Source organism: Phacochoerus africanus, chromosome 2 (genome assembly GCF_016906955.1).
Source record: "Phacochoerus africanus isolate WHEZ1 chromosome 2, ROS_Pafr_v1, whole genome shotgun sequence".
Classification (NCBI taxonomy): domain Eukaryota; kingdom Metazoa; phylum Chordata; class Mammalia; order Artiodactyla; family Suidae; genus Phacochoerus; species Phacochoerus africanus.
The window spans coordinates 232,223,574-232,243,396 of record NC_062545.1 but is presented as its reverse complement, the minus strand read 5'-3'; the positions used below and the strand labels follow the sequence as shown (position 1 = coordinate 232,243,396).

At 37.4% G+C, this 19,823-nt stretch overlaps 1 protein-coding gene across 5 annotated transcripts in view; it reads right to left on the bottom strand.

Annotated features, from left to right (window-relative positions):
- VPS13A (vacuolar protein sorting 13 homolog A) overlaps window positions 1–19,823 on the bottom strand; it is a 272,751-nt gene that overhangs the window by 136,938 nt on the left and 115,990 nt on the right. For all 5 annotated transcript variants that reach the window (XM_047767800.1, XM_047767801.1, XM_047767802.1 and 2 more), the window contains 7 exons: window positions 18,199–18,278; window positions 16,841–16,900; window positions 16,389–16,542; window positions 15,593–15,709; window positions 15,409–15,512; window positions 9,062–9,229; window positions 6,980–7,284 (listed from right to left, as the gene is read on the bottom strand). In XM_047767800.1, the coding sequence (XP_047623756.1) occupies window positions 6,980–7,284; window positions 9,062–9,229; window positions 15,409–15,512; window positions 15,593–15,709; window positions 16,389–16,542; window positions 16,841–16,900; window positions 18,199–18,278 (988 nt within the window). The remainder of the gene's footprint in view (window positions 1–6,979; window positions 7,285–9,061; window positions 9,230–15,408; window positions 15,513–15,592; window positions 15,710–16,388; window positions 16,543–16,840; window positions 16,901–18,198; window positions 18,279–19,823) is intronic.

The window sequence follows — 19,823 nt, the reverse complement described above, 5'->3', positions numbered from 1 at the left end:
ACATGACAGATGGGGAGTACAAATGCAGGATATTAGAAATGCATTTGAAATTAAGAGGTCAGCAACTTAAAAGAATTTTGTATAATTATAGACTGCTATAGCAAAACCTCCTAAGAACTACAAACCAAAAAACTACAATAGATATACCCACGAAAAAGAAAAAGCAATCCAAACACAACACTAAAAACAGTCACCACAAGAGAAGAGAACAAAAGAAAACAGGAAGAAGAAAGACTTTACAGAAATAAATCCAAAACAATTAACAAATGGCAATAAAAACATGCATCCTGTTCTATCATACACTTAGGGCAGTGTTAACACCTATCCTTCTGAAACTCTTCCAAGAAATACAGAGGAAGGAACACTCTCAAACACATTCTATGAGGCCACCATCACCCTGATACTAAAACCAGACAAAGATACCACACAAAAAAAAGAAAATTTCAGGCCAATATCACTCAAGAACATAGACATAAAAATCCTCAACAAAATACTAGCAAACCAAATCCAACAACCCTTTAAAAAGATCATACACCATGATCAAGTGGGATTTATCTTACAGATACAAGTATTTCTCAGTATCTGCAAATCAATCAGTGTGATACACTACATTACCAATTAAAGAACAGAAACTATATGGTCATCTCAATAGATGTTGAAAACCTTTTGAAAAAAATTCAAAACTCATTTATGATTAAAAACAAACAAACAAAAAAAACCTCTGCAGAGAGTGGGCACAGGAGGAATCTACCTCAACCTAATAAAGTCCATATATGACAAACCCGCATCTAACATCATACTTAATGGTGAAGCTGAAAGCATTTCCTCTAAGATCAAGAACAAGAAAAGGTTGACTACTCTCACTTTTATTCAACATAGTTTTGGAAGTCCTAGCAATGGCAATCAGAGAGGAAAAATAAATAAATAAAAGGAATACAAATTAGCAAAGAAGTAAAACTGTCATGGTTTGAAGATGACATGACACTATATACACAGATAATCCTAAAGACACTACAGGTAACCACTTGAGCTCATCAATGAATTTGTTAAATTTGCAGGATACAAAATCAATACACAGAAATTTCTTGAATTTCTATACACTAACAATGAGAGATGAGAAGGAGACATTAAGGCAACAATCCCATTTACCATTGCATCAAAAAGAATAAAATACTTTGGAATAAACCTACCTAAGGAGGCAAAAGACTTGTACTCCAAAAATGGTAAGATGTAGATGAAAGCAAGTGGAGATGACACAAACAGATGGAAAGCTATACCACAGACGGAAGTTCCCAGGCTAGAGGTCAAATCGGAGCTGTAGCTACCGGCCTAGGCCATGGCCACAGCAATGCCATATCTGAGCCTTGTCTGCAACCTACACCATGGCTCACGGTAACACTGGATCCTTAACCCAACAAGAAAGGCCAGGGAGCGAACCTGAGTCCTCATGGATACTAGTCGGATTCGTTATCACTAAGCCACGACGGGAACTCCCTCCACTCTTTTCTTTTTCTGCATTGCTCTGTCATATCTCACTGAGCTGCATTATTACCAAATACTGAATTTTACAAACCTGAAACCTGAAGTCACTTTTAACTACTCTCTTTTAAACTTGACCGAAATTAAGTAATTACGTTTAATTCCACTTCTCAAATTTCTCACAACTGTTTAGTTCTCTACTACCTCACTTCCTTAGCCTTTCTTCAAACCTTTCCAAATCTTCAATGTGATCCTGTCTTAATGTTTATTAGCTCATTAAAATTCATTAAATTGGAGTTCCCACTGTGGCTCTGCGTTAACGAGCCCTACTAGGATCCACAAGGATGCGGGTTCCATCCCTGGCCTCACTTAGTAGGTTAAGGATCTGGCACTGCTGTGACCTATGGTGCAGTCTGCAGACGCAGCTCGGATCCAACATTGCTGTGGCTGTGGTGTAGGCCAGCAGCTGTAGCTCCTATTCGACTCCAAGCCTGGGAACCTCCATATGTATAGGTCAAGCCCTAAAAAGCAAAAGAAATAAAATAAAATTCATTAAACAGTACATACCTCAAAAATTCAAAGAGACAGGTACTATTTATTCATCCCTCATAAACACTGCTCACTATTATACTTCATGTTCCTAGCACAGTGCCTGGGATATATTACATGCTTAATAAATACTCAACATTCAATTGATGGAAATTTCTCCTCCCATCTAAAGTGAAATAAAATGAAGCAGATTTATTCTCCTGCTGGAAACAACTCCTCCCCAACAACACACACATGTAATACATTAAAAAACGGTTTCAAGACACAGGACATCAGGCAGTTGACAGTGATTACTGAGACACAAGAAAAAACAAGGTGAGACCTATGATTACCCCAAATTTAATTGTTTTGAGATAATTTAAAGGTCGTGGAAAAGGTTGGTGGGGAATAAGCCATGAAACAACCAGTAAATTCCATGAGTTGAGAAGACAGAGCTGAGAGTTCAGAGAAACCAAGGCAGCTAAAGCTCATATGGTAACATGTCAGAGACATGAACTCTAAAATTATAGTACTAAATGCGTATACAGGCATTTAGTTCAAATCAATAGAAGAAATGTTCAAATCAATAATCTGAGCCACCACCTAGAGCCTTAGAAAAAGCACAAAATTAAACCCATAAGTAAGTAGGAGTAATACATAAAAAAGCAGAAATCAATGAAAGATCAAACAGAAAAAGAGAAAACCAAAAGGTGATGCTTTAAGAGCAATAAAACTAGCCCACCTCCCAGAGGACTCTCTGAGCTCTAGCTGCCATGGAGCTTCAAGAATGGACAACCAGGGAATGGCCAAGAAAGAGGAGAAGAAAGACTCTAAGATTATCTCCTCCCAGGGGCACAGCAAACTTACAAATATTTACAAAGCAATTACCAGCGAAAAATGACCCGAAGACTACCAGAAAATCTCTTCAACAACTGAAGATATAAAGAAGGAATCACAACAGTAGGAGTACAGACATGGTATAGTAAAAAAGCATACAGAAGTTCTTCCCAAGGATCAAGGGGTACAACCCCCTACACCAGGCTGCCTAGCCTAGATTCCCCAGAGTGACTGGTTTGAAGGCCAGTGAGGTGTACTTTTAGGAGAGTCAGAGGGCTCTAAGAAACATACTCCACTCTTAAAGGGCACACACAAAATCTCACATGCTCTGAAAACAAGGGAAGAAGCAATAATTTAAATGAAGCCTGGATCACACCCACTTACTGATATTAGAGAGCTTCCCAGAAAAGCAGGAAGCTTTTAGGACTCACCCTGGGGACAGGATGCTGAGAGAAGCCATTTTGGGGTGCTCTTTCAACCGGAAGACAATGATGCAGGAAGGCATTATTTTGGAATCCTTCCTCTAGTTCATTACCCAGCCCAGCCCACCAGAGAGTAGGCACCAGTCCTGGGACATCCCACACCAAGCAGCTAGCTGCCTACCAGTAGACCAACTCCCACAGGACTCTCTGAGCTCCTAGCTGCCCAAGGACCCAGTCCTGCATGGGACTGCTGGGCCCTATCCCTGCCCACCAATGGCCCAACACCAGCTCTAGGATATCTTGAGCCTCTCAATCACCCCAATATCCAAGCCTACCCACATCCAGGATGATACCAAATCTGGGACACCCCAAAAACAGCAGCCAGCTTTGTTAGAAACAAATTCCACTCCTCAGTATTTATTCAAACAAAATGAAAACAGAAATTTAAAAAGATGTATGTACCCCTAAGTTCAGTGCACCATTATTTACAATAGCCAAGATATGTAAACAATCTAATGTCCATTAGTAGATGAATGGATTAATTGCAATGGAATATTACTCAGCCATAGGAAAAGAATGAAAGCTTGCCATTTGTGACAACATGGATGGATTTAGAGGATATTATGTTAAGTGAAATAAGTCAGAGAAAGACAAATACTGTATAACTTCACCTATGTATGGAATTTAAAAAAACAAATGAACAAACAACAAAATAGAAAAGAAAGTCATAGAGAAAACAGGTGCTTGCAGGAGGAGACTCGAGGGGTGGGGAGAAGAGAGAAATAAGTGAGGGAGATTAAGAGGTACAAATTTTCAGTTACAAAATGAATGAGCCGCAGGTATGAAATGTACAGGGTAGGGAAAACAGTCAGTAATTATGTAATATCTTTGTATGATGACAGATGGTAACTAGACTTAACACTGTATTGAAACCGAGCAGAACCTTGTGGGGCTCCTGGGCATGAAAAGCCTTTCAGTATCCCCCATTTCTTGTTTGTAGGAAAGAGGCTTCATTCAGCCTTGGGGAACCTTCCTGGAGTTCCAAAGGGATTCAAACAGTTGCTAATTAGGGAAGGGATGGGATATGTAGACAAGGAGGGAGCAGTTGAGAAACAATAGTATAGGTTTGGGGCAGGGTCCTGGTTTCTCTTCTAGGGATACATGTAACACTCTCTTTGAGCTCTTCTGCAGAACTAATACCCCCAACAAATGGAAGATTCTAACTACTTAATGAAGCATTCTTTATTCCACAAAGAAGGTCATGGTGTGATAATCTCAAGGACCACCAGAACAAGCCCCAAGACTGCCTGATGCCAGCTTTGAAGAAGAATTGCAAGTTTGCATCTACCCTTATTCTTATCTGTGGCCCTATTTCCCACTCCCAAACTTTAAGACTGCTTCTTATTCTCTCCCCAAGGAGGGCACAGTCTTTTGGGCATTTGCCTGCTATAGCCTCCATTGCCCAGCAAAGCAATAAAAGCTATTCTTTTCTACTTTACCCAAAACTCTGTCACTACATTTATATTTGGCACCAGTGGAGAGAGACTCCAGTTTTGGCAACAGTATTTACAGGAGATGATGGATGTTTATTAAACTTATGTGGTAGTCATTTCATGATGTTACATAGTCAAATCATTATGCTGTACACCTTAAACTTACACAGCGCTGTATGTCAATTACATCTCAATAAATCTAGAAGGGAAGAAAAGAATGAAACTGAGTTGTTCTACAGGAAATAAAAGATCAACAAAACTGATACACCTCTAGCAAGACTGATGAGTACAAAAGCTCCTGGGCACACACGTCTTTCTGTGTCCCCCATTTCTTATTTTTAGGGAATAAGCTTTAACCTCCATGACCTTCCCCAAGCTCCAAAGGGCAGATTCAAAAAGGTGCTGGAGTTCCCGCAGCGGAAACAAATCTGACTAAGAACCATGAGGTTGCACATCTGGCCTCGCTCATTGGGTTAAGGATCTGGCATTGCTGTGGCTGTGGCTAGGCCGGGCAGCTGTAGTTCTGATTAGACCCCTAGCCTGAGAACCTCCATATGCTGCAAGTGCAGCCCTAAAAAGCAAAAAAAAAAAAAAAAAAAAAAAAGACAAGGGAGGCATGTCAAGAACAGTGCAGCCTTGGGACAGGGTCCCAATTCCTCTTCAAGGAATATACAGAACAATATCTTTAGGTTCTCCTGCAGAACTAAACCACCCAACAAATGAAAACAAGAGAGGAGGACCACCAGAACCAGTCCTGGGGTCACTAAACACCAACTCTGAAAAAGAAGTAAAACTTGTGATAACAGTGGAGTAGGCACAGGTAGTTGTAGAAGTCCCAATAAAGGATCATAGAGAGGGAAACCTAGGGGATGTTAGGTAATCACTGTAAGTTAATAAATTGCTACAAAGAGCCATCAGAACTGGGCAGAACTTGCTTGAGTAGTGGAGGTATGAGAATTGCCTCAGGTCATTGGGTGGGGGATGGGATGAGGCCTGCATTCAGATTCACACCAAGGGCAGCAGTTGAGGACCACCCTTCTGCTGATATGAATACAAACCTTACCGAATACTAAGGAGGAGCTACTACTCCCAGAAAGGAAGAGGCAGTCTTTTCCAACCCCCACTTCCTTTGAAAGATAAAACTGTAGGCTACTGGATCCTCGGGGCAGCGCCTCCTTGCCTGTCTGCTTGCATCTCTCACAAGCATCTAATCTTAATAAACCTTGCCTATTACTTTGTCTCTCGTTGAATTCCTTCCGCACAGAGGCGTAAAGAACCTGAACTTCAGTGAATCCAGATACCGGGTGAGTGAATCTAATTTAAAACTGTGGGTTTAAATCCCAAACTGGGTTTAGGCTGGGTTGGTGTCCCGGCATGTGGGCTCAAATCCCAGTCTGTGTTCTGGCTAGGTTCAGGCCTTTAGTGCTGTCAGTTTCACTTGCAGCTACTCCTATCTTTACCTGTGGCCCTATTTTCTACTCCCAAACTATAAAACCACTTCCTAATCTCCTAATGGAGGGCACAGTATTTAGGGCTTTAGCCTGCTATGGCCTCCTTTGCCTGGCAGAGGAATAAAGCATTTTTTTCTCCTTCACTGAAAACTGTCACTGCGTTTCTATTCAGCACTGCTGGACAAAGGCCGAGTTTTGGCAACACCAATATAGACATTAATGAATAACAAGGGAATATTAGGAACTTTAGATCAAATTCTACAACTTATTCCCCCAATTCCGAAATTTATTCCCAAATTCAATTATTCCCCTAATTGCTAATCCTATGTAGAAGGAACATATAAGACTGTATTCTACTGTGTGGGTACGTGTGTGTGTTTAATTAGTGTATCAGATCCGCAGCACAAAGCTGATAGAGTATTATGGGTAACACTACATGCACAGAGTAAATTAATACATTAGAAATTCTCCCATTTCTTTCATAATCTTATAATTCATAAAACTACAAGTAAGTATAAATATACTTTCTCAGGTAATAAATTTTATAGCATTCCTAATTACCTAATGAGTCATTTTCCAATACTTTCTAGGTTTTAAAAAACTAGAAAACGAAATTGATCTTGCCAAAAATACTTTGGAAAGAGAAAAACCACAAAATTAATTATAATATAAAAAATTTCCACTCTAAACAGGAAATTCAGGATACCAAAGCTTTTCAAGTATTTGAAAAAGACTGGATTCTACATAAATATACTCATGAAAAGCTTACCTATACAGTCGCATTTCACTCAGCTTTATTGTTATCAAATCAATGATGGGTGGTGGGTTGGTCTGACTCTCTGTTATCACATGGAATGTATTTGTCATTGTAATGAGTCCAAAATCAGCAACAAAAACATTTTCAGAAATGGAAGACTGCGGTATAACCACAACTGGGGCTTTGATGTTAACATCCAATGCCATTCTAGAACTCCTTTGTGCCAATTCTTTTACACCAGTAGCAGCCATTTCTGCTGCCTGAACAGTTGCCTCAGCCAAGGCTTGTTTACCTGCTTGAAAATTATCTATAAAAGCCTGTAAAGAAAACAGATTTGTATTCTTAAGGCTACCAATAGTAAGATTATTAAGTGTACACTAGTATTTAAGATTTTAACTCCATGAGAAAAATTTTCTCCTGGTACAACCAAGCATTATTTATTCAAGGTCCGCCAGTGTATATTAAACCTTAATTTTCTTCAATAAAAGTTGAGAAACACAAAGCTACAGTTACAGAAACACAGTAAAACAATAAAAATCTAATCCCTTGGCCAAAGCAACATATAGATATTGCAATGTTTCACTGGTATCTATTTTCTTTATTATCTCACTTTCTCTAATGAGATAATCAAGGAAATAAATAACCACAACATATTTTCCTATACAATTTCAATGGACAGAGAGCTTATTTACATGTATAAAACAACGATAAAAATGTTTAAGAACTCTAAAGTTTTCTAATTCCTGAGTTGTAGAAAAAAATAATGAATACCATAAAAATGCCTATATATGGGTAAAAATTTTGTTTGCAGTAATTTTTGATTATAAGGCTATCACAACAGGGTTCAGGGATATAATACTTCTGAGTTATAGAAGGAAATTAGAAAAAATTAAAGAAATACTTTCATGTTTACTGTTTTTTTTAATGCACAAAAAAATTGTTATGGCTAAAGGAAAAACTGATAACCTTAGTTACTATGAAGATCACAAAAACAGCAACATTATTTATTTAGAATAAACTGATTAGTTTATATACCAAAATTTAGTTAAAGCATCTTAAAAGAATTAATAGTGAAATCACAGAGACAGGTACAACACTCACAGGTAACTATACCAGCTGACAGCAAGGGGAAAACACATGAATAAAAACTATGAAAAGCAGAAATAGATCTCAAATACCTAAGAGAAGTGTCAAACAGAGATTAAATCTAAATCCCTAGAAGCCCCAGATGTTCACAGGATTACAATGCAACAGAAAATATAATCTTCCGAGTTCCCACCGTGGCTCAGAAGAAACTAAATCTGGCTAGTAGCCACGAGGATGCAGGTTCCCTCCCTGGCCTCACTCAGTTGGGTTGAGGGTCTGGCATTGCTGTGGCTGTGGTGCAGGCTGACAACTGCAGTCTGACTTGTCCCCTAGCCTGGGAACCTCCACATACCGTGTGTGTGGCCCTAAAAAGACAAAAAAAAAAAAAAGAGAGAGAAAAGAAAATATAATTTCCAGAGTTCCCATTGTGGCTTAGCGGGTTAAGAACCCAAATAGTATCATGAGGCTGCGGGTTTGATCCCTGGCCTCGCTGAGTAGGTTAAGGATCCAGTGTTGCCATGAGCTCCGGTGTAGGTCACAGATGAGACTTGGACCTGGCACTGCTATGGCTGTGGCATAGGCTGGCAGCTGCAGCTCCAATTCAGCCCCTAGCCTGGGAACTTCCATATGCCATAGGTGTGGCTCTAAAAAAGAAAAAAAAAAGCAAGAAAATATAATTTTCTTAAAGACTACCTGAAACCAAACCAAGCTTCAACTGCATATTTAGTATTTTTAATTAGAGTTGGAAGTCAGTTAAAGTACTTAAATCAATCATGTATAAAATAAAGAATTCAATTAATATATATAACATATATATGATATATAATGTACATATAAAATACTTATTTCAATTAACTAGAACATTCCCATGTGAAAATGATATATAAACAATACACTATTCATCTCAGTCATGATAAATTATACCTAGGATATCTTAAGCATGGAATTTTTCATCTAAGCCTGATACACAGTAAACAATTAGAATAAAAAACTGTATAACATACTTACCAACATAGAATATAGAAATTTTGTGACAAAAACCACTTCAATGCAACCAACAGTTAAATTAACTTGACTGTCAAACACATTCATATTGGTGTATGCAGAACCAGCAGTTGCACCCATGTAAGAAACCATTTTGAAGCTGAAAACTTCTTTTCCAGTAATATAAACAGCCTTAAAGAAAGAATTCAATTGTTAAAATCCACTTTTCAAATGATATGTCTTCAGTACAAAAATAAAGCAGCAACAAATAAAACATACTTCCATATTTGGAAAATCTTCTTAAAAGTATTCAAGCCTACTACAAATAAGATGAATATTTTAAATCCTTTATTAGAATCTACACTATGCTCTCTTCCTCTCCTGCTCTGTCTCTTTCTCTCTTCCCCCTCCACGCCACCCCTCCATGCACCACCTCTATCGCCTGTGCTTTCTCCCCATCTATCTCATCTCTTAATAAACCTTGCTGGTGCTTTCTCCACACCCATCTTTCTCTTTCCTCTTTTGATTGCCTCACTATCCTCAGTCTCTTTGCCGTATTTTTTTCTCCAAAGGGACAAAGTTCTGGGGACCTACATCAAGTGGTTAGAGTTTGGCATTCTCACTCAACAGTCACCAGAGAACATTTCTTGGTGTCGAAATCCAGGCATTCAAGAAGGGCCTTGCATTAGACTGGTCTAGAGAGAGCAAGACTGACTCCATACTCACCTTAAAAAAAGGCTCTAATAAGAAAAAAGAAAGAAAGAAAAAAGAAAAAAACAGGATAAAAGAAGACTACACCAACGGGAGACAGCTATCCCAAGATTGCCAGACCTGACCTGTGTGGTTATTTATGGTTATTTGTTTTATTTTACACAAGAATCAAATGTTTTTCCACCATTAGGCATGATCCTATGTGAATTTTTAAAACCAATCCAATTGTTGTGTTTGTGGTCCATCACCTATATCTAGTACTTCTTTACTTTGGTGGGTTTCTCCCCTCTAAGGCTATTAGTTGGCCCTTTGGGAATTTATTCTAGGGAAAAAAAAATCATAATTCTGTTCAGGTCACTATTAACATTACTAGGTGGGATTCCCCTCACCTGGCCAATTTATATACCTGCTCTAGCCTTGGCCATAAATTTTTTTTTGTAATGTTACTCAAGCTCAATCAGCAACAAGTAAGATTTTGGCCAAGGGATATAATAACTTTCCCAGGCTATGGTAATTTAAATTTAAAGGCTCCCTTATATTGGGAACAATTAAATCATCTAGGGATAACCAGCCTAGCAACACTAGAAAATTACGATGAATGGACAAAGCCAGTGTATAATCTCCTTAAACATGAGGAACAGACTAAATGAGCTGAAGAGGGATATACTAGGCTGCACTTGGTGAAAACTCTTGACTTAATTTATGACTTTATGGATACTGCTAGCTATTATTATTTTTATTAACTGGTTTTTTACAAAATTATTTTTTGCATTGCCAAGTGTGTAACTGAGCCTCTGATAAAGTGATGATATACAGTTCCATTCAAGATCGATGATGGTGATAGTGTAACTCTAGATATGAGAAGAAACAAGAAGGAATATTTTCCTGGACCATAAGAGACTAGATAAGACAAGTGGTCAAGAGACTTTTGGTTACTGTTATTAAGGCCTAGTCCACTAATAGCACACCAAGTGGCCTGACAATGAAATCTTCACCAGACCTGGGAACGAGCATTCCCAGCACTGTGGGATGAAATGGTTATGAAATGCCTCCCAAAAACTATGGTCAAGTTTATGACCATGGGGGAGCCCTGTGAACTGGAGACTGGCACTTGCTATCTGCCTCTACAAGGATTAAAACCTAAGCAGCTCAAACTGCTCAACTTCAATACTCCCTAAAAAGAGTTCAGGGTAGATCTAAGAAATAAGAAACTCTGTGCTCTGAAAAAAAACAAAAACCAAATAACTGGCAGAACAGGCCTTCAAACAGTTATGTTTTCACATAAGGATTTTTATGAGCCCTGATTCTTGCATCTTCTCATACCTAGAAAAGCACTAAAATCATTAACAGTGACACCTGCTCTGGCCCTTTTAAGGACTGGAAGTGAAATTGAAAGGCAGAATGGAGTAGCTATGGTTCAGACACCCAACATAATTCTAGGAAACATTATTGGTGTAATTGTAGATGAGCCCTTGTATTCCTAAGAACTTAAGGTTTATGCACTGCGTCAGACTTGATGCCACCAGGCGTTCTCAATGCAGTATCAGCTGGCAGCTGCAACCTTGCATTTTCAAGGTCTCCTCTTGTACATTAAAGAGACACATGTATAATGACAAATCACTCTTATTGTTTATATGTTAATACCACATCAAACCTTAAAACTTACTTAGATAAAATACACAATTGGGCACCTGACTGTAAGTCTCCTGGAAGTGCTAGGTCCAGACTGGGATTCATACTTATTCTAAAAAGGAATGAGATCCATTTTATCTATAAACATTCAGATTGTCACTCCTCCAACTATTTTAACTGCGTCTGTTACATTTACATCAGTAACAAGGGACTAATAGATGGGACAAAAAAAATACGATCATGCCAAGTGGTTCCATTTCTTGGACAGTGTAACCCAAGCACTGACTCTATCTGGACTATAATCAAAAATATTACCAAACATTACCCCTGGTTCTTAACCCTGCTTGGATCCCTAGTAATAATCGTTCTTTTACTGATCTTTGGACTTTTTAATCTGCTTGTTAAGTTTGTCTCTTCCAGATTACAGTCTTCTTAAGAGGATAAGAGATGCAGGGATTCCAGCCACGCCTCAAAACAGATCCTGCCTGAAAAACAGCAGAAGTCACCTTGGGACCCCTTAATAAGATAAGGGGTAGGGTGTGGCCCCAATTAGGTAGGGTCTGCAAGCCCCATGCCAGCCTGAAGAAGTTACATAGGATAGACTGCCACCATTCATCTTCCCAATAAAGATTTATTGGGATTCACATCTCTAAGGGGAGATTTGAAGCAGGAGATAGATGGGTCCCTTTCTCTGTAGACAGATAACTGAAAGATAAAAGCTGCATCCTCCTTGGATAAAAGATATAGATCATCTATTTCTCATTCTTGAGGTCAAGGAGACCTCCATAACCATGCAATTGCAGAAAGGTTCCTCGGAGTCAGAGAAAAGAAGGGTACCAGACCATAGTAAATCCTGTCAACTTCCCAGAGACCCCTGTGCTAGAATCCATCCCGAGGGCAGGGCCCTGAGTCAGGCCAAAGCCAGAAGAAGCAAGATGACTGGCCAAAGGAAGCCCAGCATGACTACCCCATACAAGTGATTTAAATGACCTCCAAAGCATGTGTTGCTCTCTTCTTCGCTTGCTCTTTGTCTCTTTCTCTCTCACCCCCCACCCCTTCCCCCAACCCCATCCCACCCCTGCCTGTGCTTTCTCCATACATATCTTCTCTCTCTTTTCTCTTTAAATGAACACTTAATTGCCTTACTAAAAAAAGAGAGAGAAAGGATTTTCTAATTGGTAGTGGCAGCTCCCTTTATGGGCCATGAAATTAAGTTAGTAGGTTGACAACATTTTTTTAATAAGAAAAAAAAAATCACAAGACATATGGTTAGCCACGAGGCACATGAAAAGATGCTCAACATCTCTATTAGAGAAATGTGAATCAACACTACAATGAGATACCACTCACACAGGTCAGGATGACCATAATTAACAAGTCTACAAATAAATGCTGGAGAGGGTATGGAGAAAAGGGAACTCTCCTACACTGTTGGTGGAAATGTAAATTAGTACAATCCCTGTGGAAAATAATATGGAGGTTCCTCAGCAAACTAAATATGGAAATACCTTATGATTCAGCAACCCACTTCTGGGCATATATCCGGACAAAACATTAATTCAAAAAGATACACACACCTCTATGTTCATTGCAGCAATATTCACAATAGCCAACAGAAGCAAACAAACTATATGTCCATCAGTAGATGAATGGATTAAGAAACTGTGACACTTATATACAATGGAATACTACTCAGCCATAAAAAGGACAAAATAATGCCATTTGCAGTAACATATATGCACTAGAGATTCTCTTAAGAACTGAAGTCAGAAATAAAAGACAAATTAAAAAAAAGGTATATGGTGTTACTATATTTTTATTTATTTATTTATTTGTCTTTTTAGGGCTGCACCCACAGCACATGGAGGTTCTCAGGCAGGGGTCCAATTGGAGCTGTAGCCACTGGCTTATGCCACAGCCACACCACAACTCATGGCAACACCAGATCCTTAACCCACTAAGTAAGGCCAGGAACCAAACCCTCAACCTTATGGTTCCTAGTCGGATTCGTTTCTACTGTGCCACGATGGGAACTCCAACATTTATAAAGCATTTAGAACAGTATCCAGCACCAAGTAAGGACAATATGTATCTTTGGTACTGATTCAAGCATAAGTAAGCCATTGGAATAGAACAGACCAGAATATCTACACTTAATATTCAATAGATATGGTAGTACAGACAAGTAAAATAAGGATAGCTATCTGAATAAATGATACTAGGAAAAAACAATACAGTGTGGGGAAAAAAGTGAAATTGGACTTCAGCCTCAACCATTTAAAAAAATCAATTCTAAGTAAGATCAAAGATCTAAAAGTGAAAAGCAAAACTATATAACTTATAGAAGGCCAGATAAAGGAATAGCTTTATGAATTTAAGGAATGGAATAATTTGTAAGACATAAAATTCTCAAACCAAGAAGGAGAAGGATAAACTCAACTTCATTAAAATTAATAACTTCTGTTCATCAAAAGACATCATAACCAGGAGTTCCCATCATGGCTCAGCAGTTAACAAACCCGACGCGCATCCATGAGGACGTGGGTTTGATCCCTGGCCTCAACCAGTGGGTTAAGGAGTTGGCATTGCCATGAGCTGTGGTGTAGGTCACAGACACGGTTCAGATCCCGAGTTGCTATAGCTGTGGTATAGGCTGGTGGCTACAGCTACAACTGGACCCCTAGCCTGGGAACCTCCATATGCCACGTGTGGCCCTAAAAAGACAAAAAGACCACTCCCCCCCAAAAAAAGACATCATAACCAAACTGCAACTATTTTAAACATATAAACTAAGCAAGGAATAAAGTATAAAATATTAAATGATTTCCTACAAACCAGTAAGAAAAAAAAAACATTTCTTCCTCTAAAACTGATAAATTAAACCAGGGGTCAGCAAACTACAAAAAGTAGGATTAGGTAATAATGGTTTTCATACTTTTAAGTAATTTAAAAAATACCTAAATAAGAGCAATATTTTATGACATACACAAATTAAATGAAGTCTACATTTTATTACCCATAAAATAAAATTTTATTGGAACACAGCTAAATCACTCACTTACACTTTATCTGTGACTGCTTTCATACAACAGCAGAGTTGAATGGTTGCAACAAAAACTGCATGACCCACAAAGCCTGACACTTAAGTCAGGCTTTTTACAGAAACAGTTTAGCACCTGAGCTAAACTAACAGGCGTTTCAAAGAATAGCAAACATAAATAGTGTCTAAATATATGAAAAGTGTGCAATTTTATTAGTGGTAAGAAAGGCACAAATTGAAAACACCAAATTATATACTCTAGGAGTTCCTGTCGTGGCTCAGTGGTTAACGAATCCAACTAGGAAACATGAGGTTGCGGGTTCAATCGCTGACGTTGTTCAGTGGGTTAGGGATCTGGCGTTGCTGTGAGCTGTGGTGTAGGTTGCAGACGTGGTTCGGATGCCTCGTTGCTGTGGCTCTGGCGTAGGCCAGTGGCTACAGCTCTGATTCGACCCCTAGCCTGGGAATCTCCATATGCCGTGGGAGTGGCCCTAGAAAAGGCAAAAAGACAAAAAATATATATATATATATACTCCAGATCTTTAAAAGATTTAATTTCTTTTTTTTTTGTCTTTTTTGTGGTTGTTGTTGCTATTTCTTGGGCCGCTCCTGCGGCATATGGAGGTTCCCAGGATAGGGGTTGAATCGGAGCTGTAGCCACCGGCCTACGCCAGAGCCACAGGAACACGGGATCCGAGCCGCGTCTGCAACCTACACCACAGCTCACGGCAACGCCGGATCGTTAACCCACTGAGCAAGGGCAGGGACCAAACCCACAACCTCATGGTTCCTAGTCGGATTTGTTAACCACTGCGCCACAATGGGAACTCCTAAAAGATTTAATTTCTGACAATCCAATTATGCCTAACTTCAAAACTCATGGACACAATAAGACACACTACTAAAATTTGACAATTGTTTAATTTACGCTTATAACCAATTTAAAGGACAATTATATTTAATAATGTTAAGAGAAACAAATTCATACCTTTTTGTATACAGCTGTTATATCAGAATCCAAAACAACTATATTTCTTAGCTTTGCATTTATTTCAGTCACTGAAGGCCTCATAATCATCTCAGAATCAAGCCCTAAGGGAATAAAAAAAATGAGTAAATTCCTTTTCCTTCATTTAGTAGTTCTGAATTTACTTTTTCCCAAATCTCATTACCTTCAATCTTAATTTCTGAAATGTTACGTTTCTGATCTTGAATAAAAATCTGTAAACATGATAATTCTGCTAAAATCTGCAACGTAATAACATCTTCATTCTTAGATAGTTTTAAAGCTGCAAAAAGAAAGTCAAGTTGTAAAACAAAAGAAAAAACTTTTAAGTTACCTTACTCTACTTAAAATTAATTGAAATATCACAATAAATAATGATAATACTAAAGGAAAACTTGATTTGCAATTTAAACCGAAAGCGTGCAATACATTTCCTAGTAAATCAGGAATTCTAAAAAATAATCAAATCCAATGAAAACAAAGCCAAACAAAAGCAGAGACAAAATCAAAATAGTTCCTAGACAAAAATAACATTTGAAACTAAGTCATAAAAATCACAAATCTTTTGCAAATCAGTGATTACAAGGCAATGCCTGTCATTATCAAACTAGCAACTTTTGACTACTTAAAAAAAGAAACTCTAATTAAAATATACGCTATCATTCAAGTTTTGTTAGTTCTATTTTTCTAATCTAAAATAATATTAAATGCATGAATTTTAATCTACACTAAATACTTCTACTGTATAATCTTCAACTAAAATGAATAAGATAAATAAAAGCCACTTTCTCTTCAGCAGTAATCACTTTACTATTATTTTTTATAATTAACCTAGCATATAATGAATGTTTCTAGATATTAATCTAGGCAATAGAATTCTGAAGCCAATATTAAAAGTTAATAAAGCACGAGCCAAAATTTATGATCTAATTGGTAAAAACTTGAATATTAAAGAAACATACGTATTTTTCTAATAACCTCTCCTTTGTCTTCAGTCTCTGCAACATGCACTGGGGCTGATTTTTCCTCCAAATGTGGAAGGATATTATTAAAATAATTTATTGTATTCAGCAATGCTTCAGTATGTAAATGAATATCCAAGGAGGAAAAATTCACCTAAAGAACAAAGCTGATTTTAGTAATACAACAAGTATTTGTTTGCCTGTTATGTTTTCTATGAGGTATAAAGGATATAACCTATAATATTCAATTTTTATCCTGAAGGATCTTATAGTTCTAGCTATAAAATAATTTTCACACTAATTTTCTTAAAAATATAGAAATATAATTACAAAGTAATTGTATTTATTAATAATTATAAAGTATTAATTTATAGTAGTATATGATGATACAGTTATTAACGAATATATTATTTATTTCCATAACAATAAAATAAATTACCATTCACATATACCTTAATCAGTTGCATAACATTATTATAGGTACTTTTCAAGTCAGGTAAATTCTTTTCAGCCTATACCAAGTGAAAAAAACACATCTGTTAGATTATCACGGGAAGACATATGTATATACAATTGCACAATGGTCCTAATACATTTATATAATTTTTCCAACTAGTTATATATATATATATATATAATTACTTAACTACTTCACCAGAACAAAAGAAATTTGGTAATAAGTACAGATTTCTGTGGCACATAGTATTCAATGTTACATACTATTTTGCTTATTATCAAGAGTGGAAATTTAGATATTATCACAGGTGGAGGACAATTATTTAGTCATCAATAATTCTGTAAGGTGCTTTTTAAATCTTCCTATATGTTAAAATTTTGACAGAATTGTCTACGAGATATCAAATATCCTGTGTTATCTTTAGATTTGGAACACTTTTATAATATAAAAGCTTTTTAATTCATAAACAACAAAACTGCTAACATATCTATATCAATAATAGTAAAAATGGTCTAATAAGTGATATATGCTCATTGAGCATTATTCTTATTATAAAGAATAATAATTTATAATTAATAAAATAGTGTGGCATTTACATAAAAATAGGTCAAGAAAAACAAGGACTAAATCATATGTAGGCCAGAGTACACATAAAAACTTAATGACTGGAGTTCCCATCATGGCTCAGTGGTTAAAGAATCCAACTAGGAACCATGAGGTTGTGGGTTTGGTCCCTGGCCTTGCTCAGTGGGTTAAGGATCCAGCGTTGCCGTGAGAGCTGTGGTATAGGCCGCAGACGTGGCTCGGATCCTGCGTTGCTGTGGCTGTGGCATAGGCCGGTGGCTACAGCTCCAATTCGACCCCTAGCCTGGGAACCTTCACATGCCGCAGGAGTGGCCCAAGAAATGGCAAAAAGACAAAAAAAAAAAAAAAAACCTTAATGAATAAATGGTTATCATATATCAATATATGAAAGTAATGGAGTCATTGATAGCAGGAATATTAGGTAACTTCAGACAATGGTGGGAAATCAAATAAAAGCTTTATCTTGTATCCTATACCACAATAAATTCCATCAAATTTGAAAAGTTTGTTGATAATCCTGATGGAGGGAGCCAAACCGCAGGTCATTTCTTTTAGAATATGGGCTGCTTATTATCTTCCTATATCAAGTGTTTGTAAATCACAAATATCTAATAGAAGATGACAAATCAAAAAATCCTTAAAGTTTTAGGAGTTATAAAGATCACATTAGAATGAAGATTAAACTGAATATTTCTAAACTTATAAAACTTGATTTTAATATTTCAACAGTATGCTTATCATAGCAAGCACATAAATCAAAATACTTGCCTTCACATATTCCAGTGTTAATAAATCTTCCATTGTGTTATCCAGTGTGGTAATTAAATAAACTGGTTTCTGGTTCGCATCTAAAAATAATTTCTAAAATTATTCTTTCACAGGAAAACTAATCAAAAATAAATGTAGGCAATATTACTAATTACAGAATTAGCAAAAAAGGATTTCCTGTATCAACTCTGACCCTTGATTTCTGTATTAGTCAAATCAGGTCACTCCTCTTCTATTTTAAACTAAAAATGTAGTTTTGTCTCATAATTCCCATCTCCCCTTATGCCACAATGCTGAAGACTCTTACCCTTCTAAATATAGACAGGAAGTGAGGTAGGAAAAAGGACATGAAGAGATTCTGGCCCTGAGTCACAGAAATAGCTGGAAAGAAAACTGTCAGAATTTCTGAAAACCTACACCGCAGAGAAAACACATCAGGTATTTGATGAAAAACTAATTTTTTCTGTATATTATACTTTAGATTAAAATAAACTATTACCATATTATCAGTCTTTACTAACTGTATTGTTTCTACTCAAAATCCAAGAAAATAAATGAGGAAACTGCTGTTGAAGAGTATTTTGTATACAGTCTTTATAACTATCATCATCAAATTACTTATGGCTGGTCAAAATCAATGAGATACTGAAAGGAAAGACTACATACCAATCATACTATTCTTTACTGGCGGGGGGGGGGGGGGTTGTCTTTTCAGGGCTGCACGCACAGCATACGGATGTTCCTAGGCTAGGGGTTGAATTGGAGCTACAGCCACTGGCCTACACCACAGCAACAGCAATACAGGATCCAAGCTGCATCTGCGACCAATACCATGACTCACAGCAATGCCGGATCGTTAACCCACTGAGCAAGGCCAGGGATTGAATCCACATTCTCATGGATACTAGTCGGGTTCATTAACCACTGAGCCACAAAGGGAACTCCAACCATATTATTCTCAAGGGAAAAAAATGCAAAAAATTTCCATAGAATCCTCCAGATTTAAAAGCTTAAGTGAGTTCCCACTGCGGCTCAGCAGTAACAAAATGCCGACTAGCATTTATGAGGACGTGGGTTTGAACTCTGGCCTCGCTGAGTTAAGGATCTGTAAGGATCTGGCATTGCCATGAGCTGCAATGTGGGTTGCAGATGTGACTCAGATCTGGCATTGCTGTGACTGTGGTGGATGCTGGCAGGTGCAGCTCCAATTCAACCCCTAGCCTGGGAATTTCCATATGCTGTAGCTTATTAACACTCAAGTTAGCTTTCTACTGTAGATGCCAATCACATTTCAATTCTTAAGACGGTCCCCACTTTTTTCACACATTTAATTGTTTCACTGAAAAATTATTTACTTTCTGATCGTTTACTTTATATAAGAGACTATGCTAGTCACTACTTCCTATTCCTTCTAAGAAAACAGAAGCAAATACAGTACACAAATAGGTGTACTGATAATTGTTTATCCTGTTTTATGTGTGCAAAGGTTTTCTTATCCTTTGCTCTTGGGAAAACAAAAAAATTATAAAAAGCATCAATATTAAGAATTGCTATAATACTTCTGGATTATTGAACACTATCAAGTTGGTTCACTTTTCCTTCCAATTAATTACCAGAGCAAGCTT